The sequence below is a fragment of the Bos indicus x Bos taurus genome, chromosome 6 (assembly GCF_003369695.1).
Source record: "Bos indicus x Bos taurus breed Angus x Brahman F1 hybrid chromosome 6, Bos_hybrid_MaternalHap_v2.0, whole genome shotgun sequence".
NCBI classification, from domain to species: domain Eukaryota; kingdom Metazoa; phylum Chordata; class Mammalia; order Artiodactyla; family Bovidae; genus Bos; species Bos indicus x Bos taurus.
Window position 1 is genome coordinate 77,700,011 of NC_040081.1, and position 15,966 is coordinate 77,715,976.

At 32.8% G+C, this 15,966-nt stretch overlaps 1 protein-coding gene across 23 annotated transcripts in view; it reads left to right on the plus strand.

The window, feature by feature from the left end:
* ADGRL3 (adhesion G protein-coupled receptor L3) overlaps positions 1–15,966 on the plus strand; it is a 945,175-nt gene that overhangs the window by 907,217 nt on the left and 21,992 nt on the right. For 22 of the 23 annotated variants that reach the window (XM_027544604.1, XM_027544589.1, XM_027544593.1 and 19 more), the window contains one exon: positions 3,518–3,614. In XM_027544604.1, coding sequence (XP_027400405.1) covers positions 3,518–3,614 — 97 coding nt within the window. Of the gene's footprint in view, positions 1–3,517; positions 3,615–6,162; positions 6,266–15,966 lie in introns of those variants that run through there. The other variant, XM_027544607.1, reaches the window with a different exon arrangement.

The following is a 15,966-nucleotide window of genomic DNA, read 5'->3' on the forward strand; positions in this document are numbered from 1 at the left end:
TCTCGTTTCATACATGACATTTCACATGTTTCAATGCCATTCTCCCAAATCTTCCCACCCTCTCCCTCTCCCACAGAGTCCATAAGCCTGTTCTATACATCAGTGTCTCTTTTGCTGTCTCGTATACAGGGTTATCGTTACCATCTTTCTAAATTCCATATATATATAAGTATGGCACTTGGATTTATCCTTCCCCAGATCAATTATTAGAATATTGGCAGTAACTTAGAAACCCTTTGAATGCTTCTTAATCAGTCATCTCAAGACATAATCACTATCTTAACAGTAGCTTTTCTTTTGCATGTATTTGATACTTATCCACATGAAATCATCCAGTACATATTCTTTTATGTTTTCCTTCTTTCCTTGGGCATTATGTTGCTGCAGGTGACTCTGTTGCTCTTTTGTTTTCATTACTCTGTGTGTTCAGTCCATTCAGTCGTGTCCGATCTTTGTGACTTCATGGACTCTTGCCCACAAGGCTCATCTGTCAATGGGATTCTCTAGGCAAGAATACTGGAATGGGTTCCCATACCTTCCTCCACGGGATCTTCCCAACTGCCAGATTGAACCTGTGTCTGCCTGCATTTCCTGCCTTACAAGCGAATTTTTTACCCACTGAGCCGCCTGGGAAACCCTTCATCACCATACATTATTCTATGATTTATGTGTCCATCATACCATTGATAGGCATTGAATTGTTCACAGTTTTCAGCTATAATTAGTAATGCTTCTGTAGAGATTTGTGGACATATTGTACTTTTGCATTTATTTTGTTAATTTATATGTGATTAATCTGTCATGTATTAGTCTAACATCTCCATGAAGGCAAAGATGTTTGTGTTTGCCTTTCCCCTTTGTATTTTTTACATTAAAGAGGCCAATTAATATGTTTATAGTTAATTAGCCAATAAAACAAATGTGAGAAATTGATTCCAAGTATTTCAGTTTGAATTTTGAAGTATTCTTCAATAGAAAAATTTTTTATGTGTCAGGTTTAATGCATCAGTTTTCTTATTGTATTTTATTATTTTTGCTTTTTTTGTATGTGTAATATGTGTATTTTCTGATCTATATAACAAAATAGTATTTCCAAAGGATAAACATGACCCAATGTTCATAAAACCAATCGTCTAATATTTGAGGATTAGGTACTCCTATTATTTGAGTTCAGATATATTTGGAATATAACCCTTTTGTGAGCCTTGGTTTCACCATTAGTACTAGTTAATACTAGTTAGTATTATAACTTTTTCATCCTTGGAAAAGCTTCTTAAAATATTTTGTTTCCTGTTCACAAGACTGTTATTTCTTTTTTGATCCCTAACTCTAATAAAGTAACTAAACAGTAAACCAGAAAAAGTCTCCCCCCAGAGTGGAAAAATCTTTCTTGAATTATCAGACACTTAAAAAATTGAATTTGAGAATTTATATAATGATGTAAGAATTTCAGTTCTCTATAAAACTTCCTACTGTATGGAAATGAATAAAGATCAATTGAATTCCTTTGTTTCCTTCAAAAGATAGAGAAGTCAAGATAGTATGTAACCTGTAAAATTACATTGCTCTTCTTACAAAATGTATCGAAAATGTTAAGTTTCAGTTCAGTTCAGTCGCTCAGTCATGTGTGACTCTTCGCGACCCCATGAATCGCAGCACACCAGGCCTCCCTGTCCATCACCAACTCCTGGAGTTCATTCAGACTCACGTCCATCACGTCAGTGATGCCAACCAGCCATCTCATCCTCTGTCGTCCCCTTCTCCTCCTGCCCCCAATCCCTCCCAGCATCAGAGTCTTTTCCAATGAGTCAACTCTTCGCATGAGGTGGCCAAAGTACTGGAGTTTCAGCTTCAGCATCATTCCCTCCAAAGAAATCCCAGGGCTGATCTCCTTCAGAATGGACTGGTTGGATCTCCTTACAGTCCAAGGGACTCTCAAGAGTCTTCTCCAACACCACAGTTCAAAAGCATCAATTCTTCGGCACTCAGCCTTCTTCACAGTCCAACTCTCACATCCATACATGACCACAGGAAAAACCATAGCCTTGACTAGACGGACTTTTGTTGGCAAAGTAATGTCTCTGCTTTTGAATATGATATCTAGGTTGGTCATAACTTTCCTTCCAAGGAGTAAGTGTCTTTTAATTTCATGGCTGCAGTCACCATCTGCAGTGATTTTGGAGCTCAAAAAAATAAAGTCTGACACTTTTTCCACTGTTTCCCCATCTATTTCCCATGAAGTGATGGGACCAGATGTCATGATCTTTGTTTTCTGACTGTTGAGCTTTAAGCCAACTTTTTCACTCTCCTCTTTCACTTTCATGAAGAGGCTTTTTAGTTCCACTTCACTTTCTGCCATAAGGGTGGTGTCATCTGCATATCTGAAGTTTTTGATATTTCTCCCAGCAATCTTGACTCCAGCTTGTGCTTCTTGTGATCTACACAGTCAAAGGCTTTGGCATAGTCAATAAAGCAGAAATAGATGTTTTTCTGGAACTCTCTTGCTTTTTCCATGATCCAGCGGATGTTGGCAATTTGATCTCTGGTTCCTCTGCCTTTTCTAAAACCAGCTTGAACATCAGGAAGTTCATGGTTCATGTATTGCAGAAGCCTGGCTTGGAGAATTTTGAGCATTACTTTACTAGTGTGTGAGATGATTGCAATTGTGCGGTAGTTTGAGCATTCTTTGGCATTGCCTTTCTTTGGGATTGGAATGAAAACTGACCTCTTCCAGTCCTGTGGCCACTGCTGAGTTTTCCAAATTTAGTAGCATGTTAATAATACTTGTTCTTTTCATCCCAAACTATTTCTTCTTATAAAATTCTGAATTAAGTAAAATTTTTGTTACTAAAGCTTTAATGCACATTTAAACATTACATTCCCATAAAATTACAGTGTAAATAATTTTTTTTACCTTAGAAATTGAAATTACTAAATTCTATCTAGAGTACACTTCTATGTATCTTCATATGTATCTTCCATGTATCTATACATGTATCATATGTATCTTTTATATTGGCATATCATATTACATTTGGGGCTTCCTTGGTGGCTCAATTGGTAAAGAATCCTCCTGCTATGCAGGAGACTGCCTGCAATACAGGAGACACAGGTTTGATCCCTGGGTCAGAAGAAGGAAATGGCAACCCACTCCAGTGTTCTTGCCTGGAAAATTCTATGAACATAGGAGCCTGGTGGGCACAGTCCATAAAGTTGTGAAGCATCAGACACAACTGACCTACTAAACCACCACCATTACATTTATTTTAAATAGTTATAATGACTTCTGGCATACGCATTTAAGAATACACTTAATAAGAACCAATGATTATCATTAATTTAGTTCCTGATGTTCTCATGCTCCTGTACTACAAGCATGTGTAAGCTGTGTATTTGCCAGATGCCAGAAATAAAAGCCTCATATAAGCCTATATTACAGAAATAAAATAAAAGAGTGACTTGTGCAAAGGTTCACTGTATAGTGATTTTATTTCCTTTTTCCTTTTTCTTCATCCAGAGCCGAATTCGTAGAATGTGGAATGATACGGTCCGAAAGCAGTCAGAGTCTTCCTTCATTACTGGAGATATAAACAGTTCAGCGTCACTCAACAGAGGTAATTAGAAATAATTTTTCATATTTTTTCTTTTTGTGATTACTTTAAGAAGTTCCTAAATACATTTCTTTATTTGCAACTTCTGGACTTTGTTCCATGTGATAGGAATATTGCAAATATATAAAATGTGGTTGAGTGTAGCAGTGTATTCCATTATTCATAAGGCTTCTTTTCTCAATCCTGAATTTTCAGATCTTTTTTGAAAGTAAGTTAAAAAGTGAGAAATTTCTTTCTCTAATCATCTGCCACTGCTGTAAACTGGTGAGTTGTCAGGCCTCATTGGAAGCTGTGAAAATGGGCAATTATGTGGCTATATAGTCTGCTAAGCATCATAGAGTTTCACATTGTCCCAGGTATAGAGCAATTTCTTAGTCTTTGTGGAAGTAAAATTATACTGTCTAATATACTTAAGGCAACCTGTGTATTTGTGGAAAAATCCTGTCTAATCTTAATATCAGTAAGATGTGTTCAGATAATATTGGATATTTAAAGATACAGAAGGAAAAACCCACTATATGTAAATTTTATACATATATGTATATAATAATTCTTTCGGTGTGTATATGCTTCTGGTTAAAATTTTTCTGGAATATCATTTAGATTTTAAAAACGGTGTTCCCTTAACTACTATTTTGTTTGTGCTTGATCTTTCTTATTCCCTCTGTCTCTCTCCCTCTCACTTTCTCCCGCTCCTCCCCTTCCCCATCATAAGTGTATGTGTGAGTGTGTGAGAGAGAGATTAAAATTAAATTGACTAAAAAAAAAAAAATTAAATTGACTGCAGTAAAAATGGGTAGAAACAATGTTTGTGCAGAGCTGGGGTACACTACAGTCTGTGCTGGGAGATCTTTGGAACATAGTTTTATCTTGGGGATGGTGCTGGCATGAGCACATTTTAATCAGACTGTCCTAAAAGAGACATTTTTTGATGCATACATTCGGTGGTTATTTTCATGACTTTTTTATGATCAATATTGTTATTTTTATTAGCTCCAAACTAGAATTGTTTGCTTTAAACCTGCTTCTGTCTACTTTTTGTTACATCAAATGCTACTTAGAAACAACTAATTCACTAATTATGGCTTATGATTAAGAATGATTCAAATACTGGTGTTCTTGATTACTTTCAGTCAAATAAGTTGCATCTTGTTTATATAAAAGAAGTTATAAAAAATAGTGTCTAAGTTAAATTTGATTTAGGGATTCATCCATGTTGTATAAATCTTGATTGACTTCCATGCTTATATGTGTGGTAGTGATAAAGTAACTATAACCTAGTGATGATATTAAATTTTCTACAACACTTTTGCTTAAGTAGAACGGTGAGTGCAAATATTCTTGCAAATATGAAGAAAATACATTAAAATAAAACAATTACCTTCTTGTATTTTTTTTCAGTTTATTTTACATAGTATCTCACAAGTGTTCTCTTTTTAAGTTTACTTTTATGATTAGTTTTATGAAAATTTAAATATGAATACTCTTAACTCTTTGACACACTTTCTAAATCAGAGCAAATATATTGTCTACACATCCCTCCAAAGTTTAGGAAATAAATTGCTTTCATAGTGACAGATTTTCTTTTTACTTTAAATAATATATAGAAATAATACATTGAAAATGTATGGCGGATTCATTTTGATATTTGGCAAAACTAATACAATTTGTAAAGTTTAAAAATAAAACAAAATTAAAAAAAAAAGAAAATGTATAGTATGCTCCTTTAAGAAAACTATTCTTTTATTCAAAGCTATTCTTATTAATAAGATTTTTTGTTAGTATCTTGTATCTAATGATCACAGAAAGCATAGAATGTATTATTTAAACAAAAGATGAGGTTTGATTGTAATAATGCAGCATTTATTTGCTTACTGTGAAGACAGAGAACATGTAAACTACTTGGCTTAGCATTGTGATCTAGATTTATATTGACATGAAAGCATGTAGCTTTATTAAAAATTATTTTAAATGAATAATTTTTATGACCTTGATTTTAAGGTCAATTGCACTATGTAAGATTGCTTTGCTCTTTTTAGTTCCTTCTCAGAAATTTCATCAACTTGGAATATGTGCTATGTATGACTAGGTCAATTTAAAATATATTTAAAGAAAATAATAATATTTTATATTGTCTGATTATATATTAAATCTGTTTTTAAAAATCTTTAGTTTTAAAGGATACTTCTTAAAGTTATTGAAGAAAGCATACAAAATTTCTTGTGATACCCAGTAAGTTATTTGATGATGACTTTGGGGAGAGGGTAAAACTGACTTTATGGTTTGTTTGAAGTATGCCTATGCAGTGATCTTTTCCTTCAGGATATATATTCTTCCTTTCACTCAGTGACTTTAATGGGGAGACATCATAGTGATCTTCCTGATCTCCTGTATTAATTTCCTAGTCCCCCGAGTCAGAAACTCCTCATTTTGTTCTCATCTCATTATTTTTTATCTTAGATGAGTGCAGTACTTTAAAATTTTATTTCTTCATATAGTATCTCTGAAGCTAGTCTTTAACTTCCTTCTTTAATCTTGTCTTGTTCCTCAGGGTCCTATCTTCCCTGCATTCAGGCGTGTGTATCATATTTAGGTAGGTGGCATATAAGATTCACCCTTCCAGATAAACACTTCAGTCACCTCAGCACATAATTATTTACATCTATGTATTCAAAAGATTATATTCTCTATTATTAAAATAAAAATGTTAGGCACTACATCTTTACATCTTCATATATTCTAACTTCCCATTCATTCTTAGTTTCTTACAGTTATAAGTTTTTAATTTCCAACTTCATTTTCCTTTCTTTCTAAATTAGATATTTTAAATCTCTTATGTTTGTCTTTAGAGTGCTTCTGACCTTTGAAAACTACAAGAAGTTGTCTAAAAATTAGTCTTATTTTCAATTCAGGATTTCTTTTCTATTCATACCACTGTCCAATTCATTTAAAGAAAATTATCTTAAATTTCTGTATGTCTTATCATCTGTTCTTCCAAATAAGAACCATTATTATCATCTTTGGGATTCATTAAGAATAGAAGATCTACCATGCGGTGAATAAATCCTTCTCAATGGTTTATATTTTTTCAAATTATCTCTAATGTTGGTTCTTGAACAAACTAGTTATATCCTATGTATCAGATTATTTGTCTAGAATCCTCAATGTGATAAATTTGATTACCATTGGGATTGTACTCCTTGGAATCAAGCAAGACTTTGGAAGATTTATTGATAATTTTCAAATTTATGAAATCATTCTTAGACATTCTCTTGGGGATTTTGTTATTTGGTCACCTCATCTCTTTAAAAGCTTTCATTACATTGTCCTTGGAATATCTATATTTTGAAGATGTTTTCCAAGTGCTCAGTATACATTTTCAGACATTTTTCTTCTGATGACTTGTTTGCCACAATGCTACACACTCATACAAATCCAGAATTTCATGAAACCAATTCCCCAAATCCCAGAACTAACATCAAGTTAACTTCACCCATGCCTCTGTATACACAGGGAGAAGGAGCTTTTTGAGAGCCCTGAGGTGATGGTTGTTTACAGAGAGTTTCAGAGAAAGCTAACTCTGATCAAGCCATGTTTCACAAACCCCACAGGACAGCTTGTTCCTTTGTTCATTTAAATATATACAATTTGCATATACCGTGAAGTCATCCTCAGTTCTCAAGCTGCTCCCAGGACAATGGAACGCTAATTCAAATTTTTGGTAGCTCGGAACTCCTGATAGTAGTAGAAACAATTGGTAGCTAAGGTTAGGTTTCCCACCTGTATCCCCTACCCAGTCTCTACTGGCCAAACTGAATTCTGAGTATTTAGATTAGCAAACTTGAGTTTGATCCAGATATGTAGCATTTGATGAGAAATTCTCTGGTAGTTCAGTTATAATAATTGTTACATGTTTCCACTCTTTTTGTAGATATATATAGAAATTGTGATATTTTCTGAAATGAGATCTTATTAGGCTCTATCATCATGAATAATATTTACAGCTTTCATTTTCTTTTTAATAGTTGAATTGACATCAGAAATTTCAATTTAGAAACAAGGTTTGGTAGGTAGCTGCTACCAATATGTCTGAATTATCAAAAGGTGCCTCCCCGCCTCCCAGCTGTGGACTGCAAAAATGTGCCCCATTTGAGTGGGAGAACCACCAAAAAGGCATTTGTCCTGGAACAATGACTTGGCTAGTACTGTGAATTTTATTTTCCCTTACTTCCCATTCTCCATCCCATCAACATCCCACACAATGTAGATTTTTCTTCATGCAGATATGACCAGTAAAGCTGTATTTATGTAAGCCAAGTTTAAGTGTTATGTGGCAGAAGACTGTCTAATATGTAGCTGTATTTTACATAGCAGCTTTGATTATGAAGTGTTAACCTAGGAACTTTCAGTAAATTGCTGAACTTTTCAGTGTCTTTGCAGTACGGATATAAATAGTACCCACTTCAGAGGGACCTTGAAAGGATCGAGTTAATATATCATAGTTGCTTACAACATGCCAGGAACATAATAAGTACTATTATTATTATTGTATTCACAAGTTTATTAATATTTTCTAACAACTGAAAACTGATTCTTGCCAATGCTCTCAAGTAATCAGATATTAAAATTCATCATTCATTGCAAAGGTTTCTTTTACTTTGTAGTTTCTAGTAATAGGTGGGAGGAATGAAGTAATTACCTGAATGTCAAGTAAAAGAAATAATTTACCTAGTATGGTGCTTCCCTTGACACTAACAAAAGGAAATAAACTAATAAAACTGAATTGTCTCTTTTGAATTAGAAATTAAATGCAAATTACACCTATGTAGTTGCATTTTCTATTTTTGATTTGTATCTATATTTTAGCATTGAGGAAATAAATGTAAAATATTTTTTCTCCCTACCTTAGATAGTATAAACAAGCACAACCTTCTCTTTCCTCCAAGCCCTCCTGTGCTTCAGAGGCTTCGAGACACTAGCTCAATGTAGACCGGTCCTCTAGATAACCAGATACATAGCAGAGTAGGAATATGACTTGTTCCCTTTTTAAATTCATGTCTTCTCAGAACCTATATTGTCTTTCCCAGGAAATCGGTCATTGGGACAGATGAAACTTCACAAGAAATCACTGGCTGTCTCCTTAAAATTTAGGCTACTAAACATATTTTATTTTTATATTTTTAAGAAAAATGCAAATGAAAAATATAAGTGGTCTTTCACTGTAATTAATGATTCATATATATTAAAACTACTAGGGTGAATACTCAAACTCATTCATCACCTTATTAATGTCAGTAAGTATAATTTGGCTTACATGCATATGATATGTCTTATTGCCCCCAAAGCCTTGCTGTTTTGAAGGATTATAAAATCATTGGCTGTAAATATTAACCAGATTCTATTATAATTTGATATCTATTTGTGAAATTTGTAGACACCGTTAATTATATGCCTAAGAGAACTTGCATAGCTAACAGATCAGACTGGGCTATATAACAAATTACTTTGTTATGAATAAGTATTATGATGACATGAGTGCAAATGCAGTAAGTATCCTATGCATGGACACATTTTATATTTGAGATTCACCATTTTATTTATATCTAGTATTTTTCACTTTTATATTTGTGATTGTTAATGAGGCAACAGTGATTTCTGTGTTTCTTTTCCTTTCTATGTGTCTTCAATATTCCGAAAGTATATGGTAAAATAAGAGTATCTCCTGTTTTAGGAAAATCAGTTCAATACACAAAAGCAAAATGGATACAGATTTTAAAAGTGAAATATTGCATCAAATAGATAATGTAACAATGCTACTAATAACCTGATTCCTTGATTCCTCAAGGAAGACCAAGTAACTTTCAGAATGAACTTCCCATTGCAATATGAGATATATTAAATATTGATCTCTAGTCAGTCTGGGGCATATGTTCTTGCTATAAATTGTTAGCAGGAACTGAAAAAGAAAAACCTTTAAAATGCTTGCCCAGTGAGTCCTGCTTATGTTTTGCTCTTAACTTTGTCCGTTTGTTAGGAATCCTTGAAATCATCCAGGCTGTTGCAGCCAACTGTACAATAGTAAAAATGGCGTTATTACTATTGTTATTATTATTATAATTTTTAAAGATCTCTTCACAAAGAGGGTTATTTATGTAGAGTAGATTTCTTATTTTTATAGAATATGATCTTTCTCCCTTTATATTTAATTTATAGTTAGCAGTATCCCATACTGCTTTGTTATAAACCAAACAAGCCACAGTGAGATACCTTGATAACTTCTAAATATGGTGCTATAGAACATTTCCAATTAGTTTTAAAATACTACTATTTTGTGTAAGTTGCTGAGGATGTAATTTTTTTATTTTAGAGAACAGTATCTTTTTTGAGAACTAAATATGAATACTCCAACTTATCTTCAGAAATTACTAGTGTTCTTTTCTCTGCTAGAACACAATATGCTCCTTTTTAGCCTTCATAAATTTGAAATTTCTCCATTATTGTGTGTAACTGTCATTTTCTTATTGTACACTGTTCACTATTTATTATCCATTATCTTTATATCGATGAAGAACTTGGGTTTCTTGGTAACTTGTCCAAAATCATGTGGTTAATAAAGTACAAAATCTAAATTCCAAACAAGGTCTTTCTGACCAGAGAGCCCTACTTACAGCAATAAAAATTTTCATTATTTTCTTATGATGACAACTTTTCAGGAAGCTTACTGAGGATTAGAATTAGAGATCTTTTCCAAGAATGTATTTCAGAATGATTTTTATTACCTTGTATGGAAATAAGTTGTTCTTAAAGCACAGTTATTCACATCCTTATTTCTTAATTGCCTTGATATAATATTCATTTCCTTTCACTTTATTTTGTTCTAAGCACAGTTCTTTAGTATGGATTCATTCATCCTACTCACTTAGGGAAACTGTAAGATATTGTGAATAAATTGGGAGATGGATTGACAATACCATTTTTTTACAAAATGATTTGATATTGAATATGCAGAATTACTGTTTAACTATATGTTTAAATATAACTGCAGGACTTAGGTTGCAAGAATTTATGATCATTCTTTTTCCTGGAAGTTCTCAAATACCCAAAATATCAAGAAATTTTATTAGTAGAATCCTTTTCTCTTTTATTTTTAATTTCTTGTGTTTCAGTAAAAGGATGAATATTTTGATTAGAGAAAAGATTATGTTAAAAAAAAAGCTTGTAAATAGCTTCTGCCTATAATAATTTAGTAATAGAACCAAAGATATAACTTTTCCACATCTCTATATTCCTGAATTTGATGTTCCTTGAACTGTGTTCTCTCAGAGGGCAGTATAATAATACTGAGAAAAAAATTGAAAATTTATTTGAGTTGATTTCAATTAGGCAGTGTTAATGTTGTAAGTTAAACTTATTAGTTTCATGTGCTAATTTCAAGTTGAAAAAAATCTATGAAACATCTTCTAATTCAAAATCTAAAAACAAAACAAGACTGAACCTCTCATCTGGAAAAATGGTCCTACTATATTATAAACATAAAAGTTGTAATGGCATAAATGCAATATATAATATCCAAAGTTAATTGAGTCATCACTTGTTCAGATTTTTTCTAAGAAATAGATTATATTAATTTATATCTGCTATTCTGAAAGTGAATAGAAGCTAGTTCATTTACATGGAAAATTAAAATGTGGAAATAGGATATATTTTAGCATAAATAAAGTCTTATTAGGAAAAAAAAATACTTAAATTGTCATTGCCAATAATTCTGTAGTATCCAAAAGCCCCTGTTTATTGCATAGTGAATCTTTCATTTTATATAGTTCAACCTTATATACAACATGCCATTTAAAAGTAAGTATTTATGTGATAGGCACTCCTTTGATCTTGTAATAGGCTTTCCTTATAACTTATTATTATAAAGGATGTGGGTTCTTCAAAAACCAAAACAAGTTACCCATCACATTCATAGAGTAATTTACAACCCCAGAAAATCACTGGAGAACCAAGATAGGTTTAAGATGATATTACAGATTGAAGGAAGAGAGTTAGTCTTGATGTAGGAAAATAGAAACAATATGTTTCCTGAAATAGCCTCAATCTAAAAACAGAGCTGAGCTGATTATGATTATATGAGAAAATAAGTTTTCTCTGAAAAACATTATCAAGAATCTCTGTATTCATAGACACGTTGTTTTAATTCATATCTACTTTTCTCTATATACTTTTTAAATAATGTTTCCAAATTTAAAATTCAAACTTTAGCTGGTATAGGCTTCCCCTTGTGGCTCAGACAGTAAAAAATCTGCCTGCAATACAGGAAACCTGAGTTTGATCCCTGGGTTGGGAAGATTCCCTGGAGAAGGGAATAGCAGCCCACTTCAGTATTCTTGCCTGGAGAATTCCATGGACAAAGGAGTCTGGCAGACTACAGTCCATGGGGTCTCAAAGAGTTGGATATGACTGAGCAACTAACACTAACTTTCACAGACTTTCTGCATGTGAGTTTGGATAATTTGCACACTATAAGTATGCCAATATAGGGCAAAAAAAATCTATGAAAAGTTATATTTTCTTCAAATTGGTATTTTAGGTTGTTTAATTATTATATTTTCCTTTGTTCTAAAATTTGTTTCATTCAGCAAAAAATCACAAGAAGTTTGTGATTTACAAATGAATATAACTGTGGGAATAACTACATACCACATTCTATACACTACATTCTTACTAAAAAGAAATGTGATTTACTGCTTTTTTACCTGTGGTTAAGCACTTTGGGCCTATTATATTTGGGCTCAGTATTCTTGTTTTGAGTACTATGCCAAAGTATTCAAAATGTCTAAGTTAAAAGCATACAGAAATATATAGCTCTGACCACAAAAGATGAGTTTTAGAGATGAATGACTGAGTAGTATAGGTTCATCATTTCTACTTGCAGAGCATCCACCTCCTATTTTGTGAAGCAAAGACTCACCAAGAATTCTGATTTCCAACCCTGCCACCATTGACTTGAGTAGTCAAAAAACATAAGATCTCTGAGAAAGCTTGCTTTCAGCTAATTATGTAAAAAACAACAATGAATACCTAATGGCATAAGTTTCTTCAATAAAGTACAACCAGGTTGTGTTGCATTGCAGAGCAAAAAAAAAAATATATATATATATATATATATATATATATATATACACACACACATATATATACACATACATAAAATAATACCTTAAAGCTTTTAGAAGAAAATACATTTTAGATTTTAGATTAAAGGAGTTCTTAAAAATAAAATAACAAACATAAACTACAAGAAAAAGATAATATTCTCAGCTCAAAATTTAAACAGTACTCAAAAAAGGTGAGCTACTAGAAGGAGATGTAAACAGTACATGTAACAACAAAATGTTAATGCCTACATTGCAATGAATGTCTTCAAATTAATATATAAAATTCAACAGTCTAATATGTATGTGGGAAAAAGATATGAATTGGCAATTCTCAGAATAAAGAACACTTACAATCAACAAATATATGAAAAATTACTCCATCTCTCTAGTATTCAGGAAAATGCAAAGTATAAGGGTAGTATGATATATTTCATACTCTATCAAATTGGCAAAATGTCAGCCAAACAATACTAAATCCTGGCAAAAATTTAAGAAATATGGACTACTTGTGAAAGTGTGCATTGATACACATGTATTTGAAAAAACGGAAAATGTGGGCAACATATGACCCAGTAATTTTACTTCTAAGTATGTATTGTAGAAAAACTCATGTATCTGGACAAGAAGACATGTTTAAAGCCAATTAGCACAAAATAAGGGAAAAGAGAACAGGTAAAATCTAGGCCTCCTGACTCTAAAGCTCTGAATTTACATATTAAAATAGAGGCAACACCTCTACATTCAGAATATTCCATTTTATACTGAACTAACAATAATCCAGTCTTTACTCTGGAGACAACATGTCATTGAAATCCATATTAATAGATTTCCAGTGAATGAATTAGCTATTAAAAGAAACTGAAGTATCTCTCAACCATTTGAAAGCAATTTAATAGGCAGGTTGATTAAAATTTAATAGCAAACTTGTTGGCTATTAAAAGTGCATAGTGTGATAAATCAAGATGTCAGCTCTTCAATTTATGACTTTGGGAAAAAGTGATGAACGAGCTTTTGAGTTTCAATAAAACATCTCTTCTTTGACACTTTGTAATTTAATTAATTGTTTGAATAAAAACAGTGGGAAAATATAAAGATATGGTTTCTATGGTTTTAAAATTTGTATCACTTTTAAGGACACCATGCAGATTATTTTACTTATATCATTATAAAAATCTTGTTCTTAATATGTCTGTCTCTATTTTATAAAGTAGCCCTTTAAAATTGATTTAATCATTGCTAGCACTTTCAGTAGATTACATTTGTGTACTGATATTGTTTTGTTACACAAAAAAGCAGAAAAGTAGGAAACAAAATATTTCAAATAGAAACTGCCTATTGAATCAGTTCTCCATAGTTCTAGAGGTCTCTTTTATCTACTTTTATTTGTTATATAAATTAATATGTGAATATGAAAAATAAACTAACCGAATTTACAGAAAAGCATATGATGAAAAAGTAATACACTACTATAAGGTTCCTAATAAAATTTTGTTGAAACATATTTTTGGAGAAGATGCTAAAATATGTTTGAAAGTCATTGACTTAAATATATTTAAGAAAAACTACCAGAGTAATTTTGGCCACCTGATGTGAAGAGCTGACTCATTTGAAAAGACCCTGATGTTGGGAAAGATTGAACGCAGGAGAAGAAGGAGATGACAGAGGATGAGATGATTAAATGGCATCACCGACTCAATGGACATGAGGGGTCTGGGTAAACTCCTGGAGTTGATGATGGACAGGGAGGCCTGGCGTGCTGCGGTTCATGGGGTTGCAAAGAGTCGGACATGACTGAGCAACAGAACTGATAGCTACTGATACTGACCAGAGTCATGTGTGACCTTGAATAAATCATGAATGTCTCTGAACCTGTGTTTCTTTACATATAGTGTGATGATGATCAGTTCAGTTCAGTTCAGTCACTCAGTCATGTCCGACTCTTAGCAACCCCATGAACTGCAGCACGCCAGGCCTCCCAGTCCATCACCAACTCCTGGTGTCCACCCAAACCCATGTCCATCGAGTCAGTGATGCCATCCAACCATCTCATCCTCTGTCATCCCCTTCTCCTCCTGCCCTCAATCTTTCCCAGCATCAGGGTCTTTTCAAATGAGTCAGTTCTTTGCATCAGGTGGCCAAAGTATTGCAGTTTCAGCTTCAACATCAGTCCCTCCAATGAACACCCAGGACTGATCTCCTTTAGGATGGACTGGTTGGATCTCTTTGCAGTGGAAGGGACTCTCAAGAGCCTTCTCTAACACCACAGTTCAAAAAAGATTTAGATAATGTTAAAATCTCATTCCATTGTAAATTCTTGGTTATAACCTTTTTTCCATTGTTACATTGCCATTGATTAGGTGATATTTACATATGTAAGGTATACTTTGGATATTTCTGAATCATTTCTTCCAGATTTCTTGTTTATTTTAGGTCCCTTGTTAAAGAAAAAGACATGTTTTTTTTTTCCTGTATACCACTTTTCTTAAATATTTAAAAAAGAAGTAGAAGCCACAGTACTTGCATTCTTGTATGAGCACAGTTGAGCACACAAACATACACCTATTTTGCATACAATTTTAAGGGTTTCACAACTTTGTAGAGACCATTTCCTGCTGAAAGAGTCCTTGCTTTACACTGCAATTAGTATTCTAAATTTCTACAGAAAATACATTATTGGTGAAACTATTTTTATTTATACAAAATGAAGTCTCTGCTGTGGGACAGTATTATTATCTGAAGACAAAAGCACAAAGACATCACTCAGGCGTAACTCTGCTTTGTGTAAAACTATGACTTATATGCATTGGTCAATATATACAATGAAAATGACATCATAGAAGACAAAACAAAACTATGCCAAACCAAAGGAGAGAGAACGATGAGGGAATTGAATGGAGGATGAAGTATATTAAGCAGGGAGGAATCATCTGGGTAAAGCTATTTTATTGAATAAACCAAACAGAACATTTACTATGCTGTATATTTATACATAAGAATTTGAAAATTGACGTATATTGATATGTGACTAATAGAGAATGTTTGTATTCAATTGGTTCATTGAATCACCACAGTCTTAAATTATACAATTTTGTCCATTTAATATGATCAGTGTGAATGTAAGTGCACTTTTTTTTAATGAAGTGTGAGGGGCGAAGGAGAGTGATAGTTCTAGTTATTTTAAGAGCTTTTCAGTATAC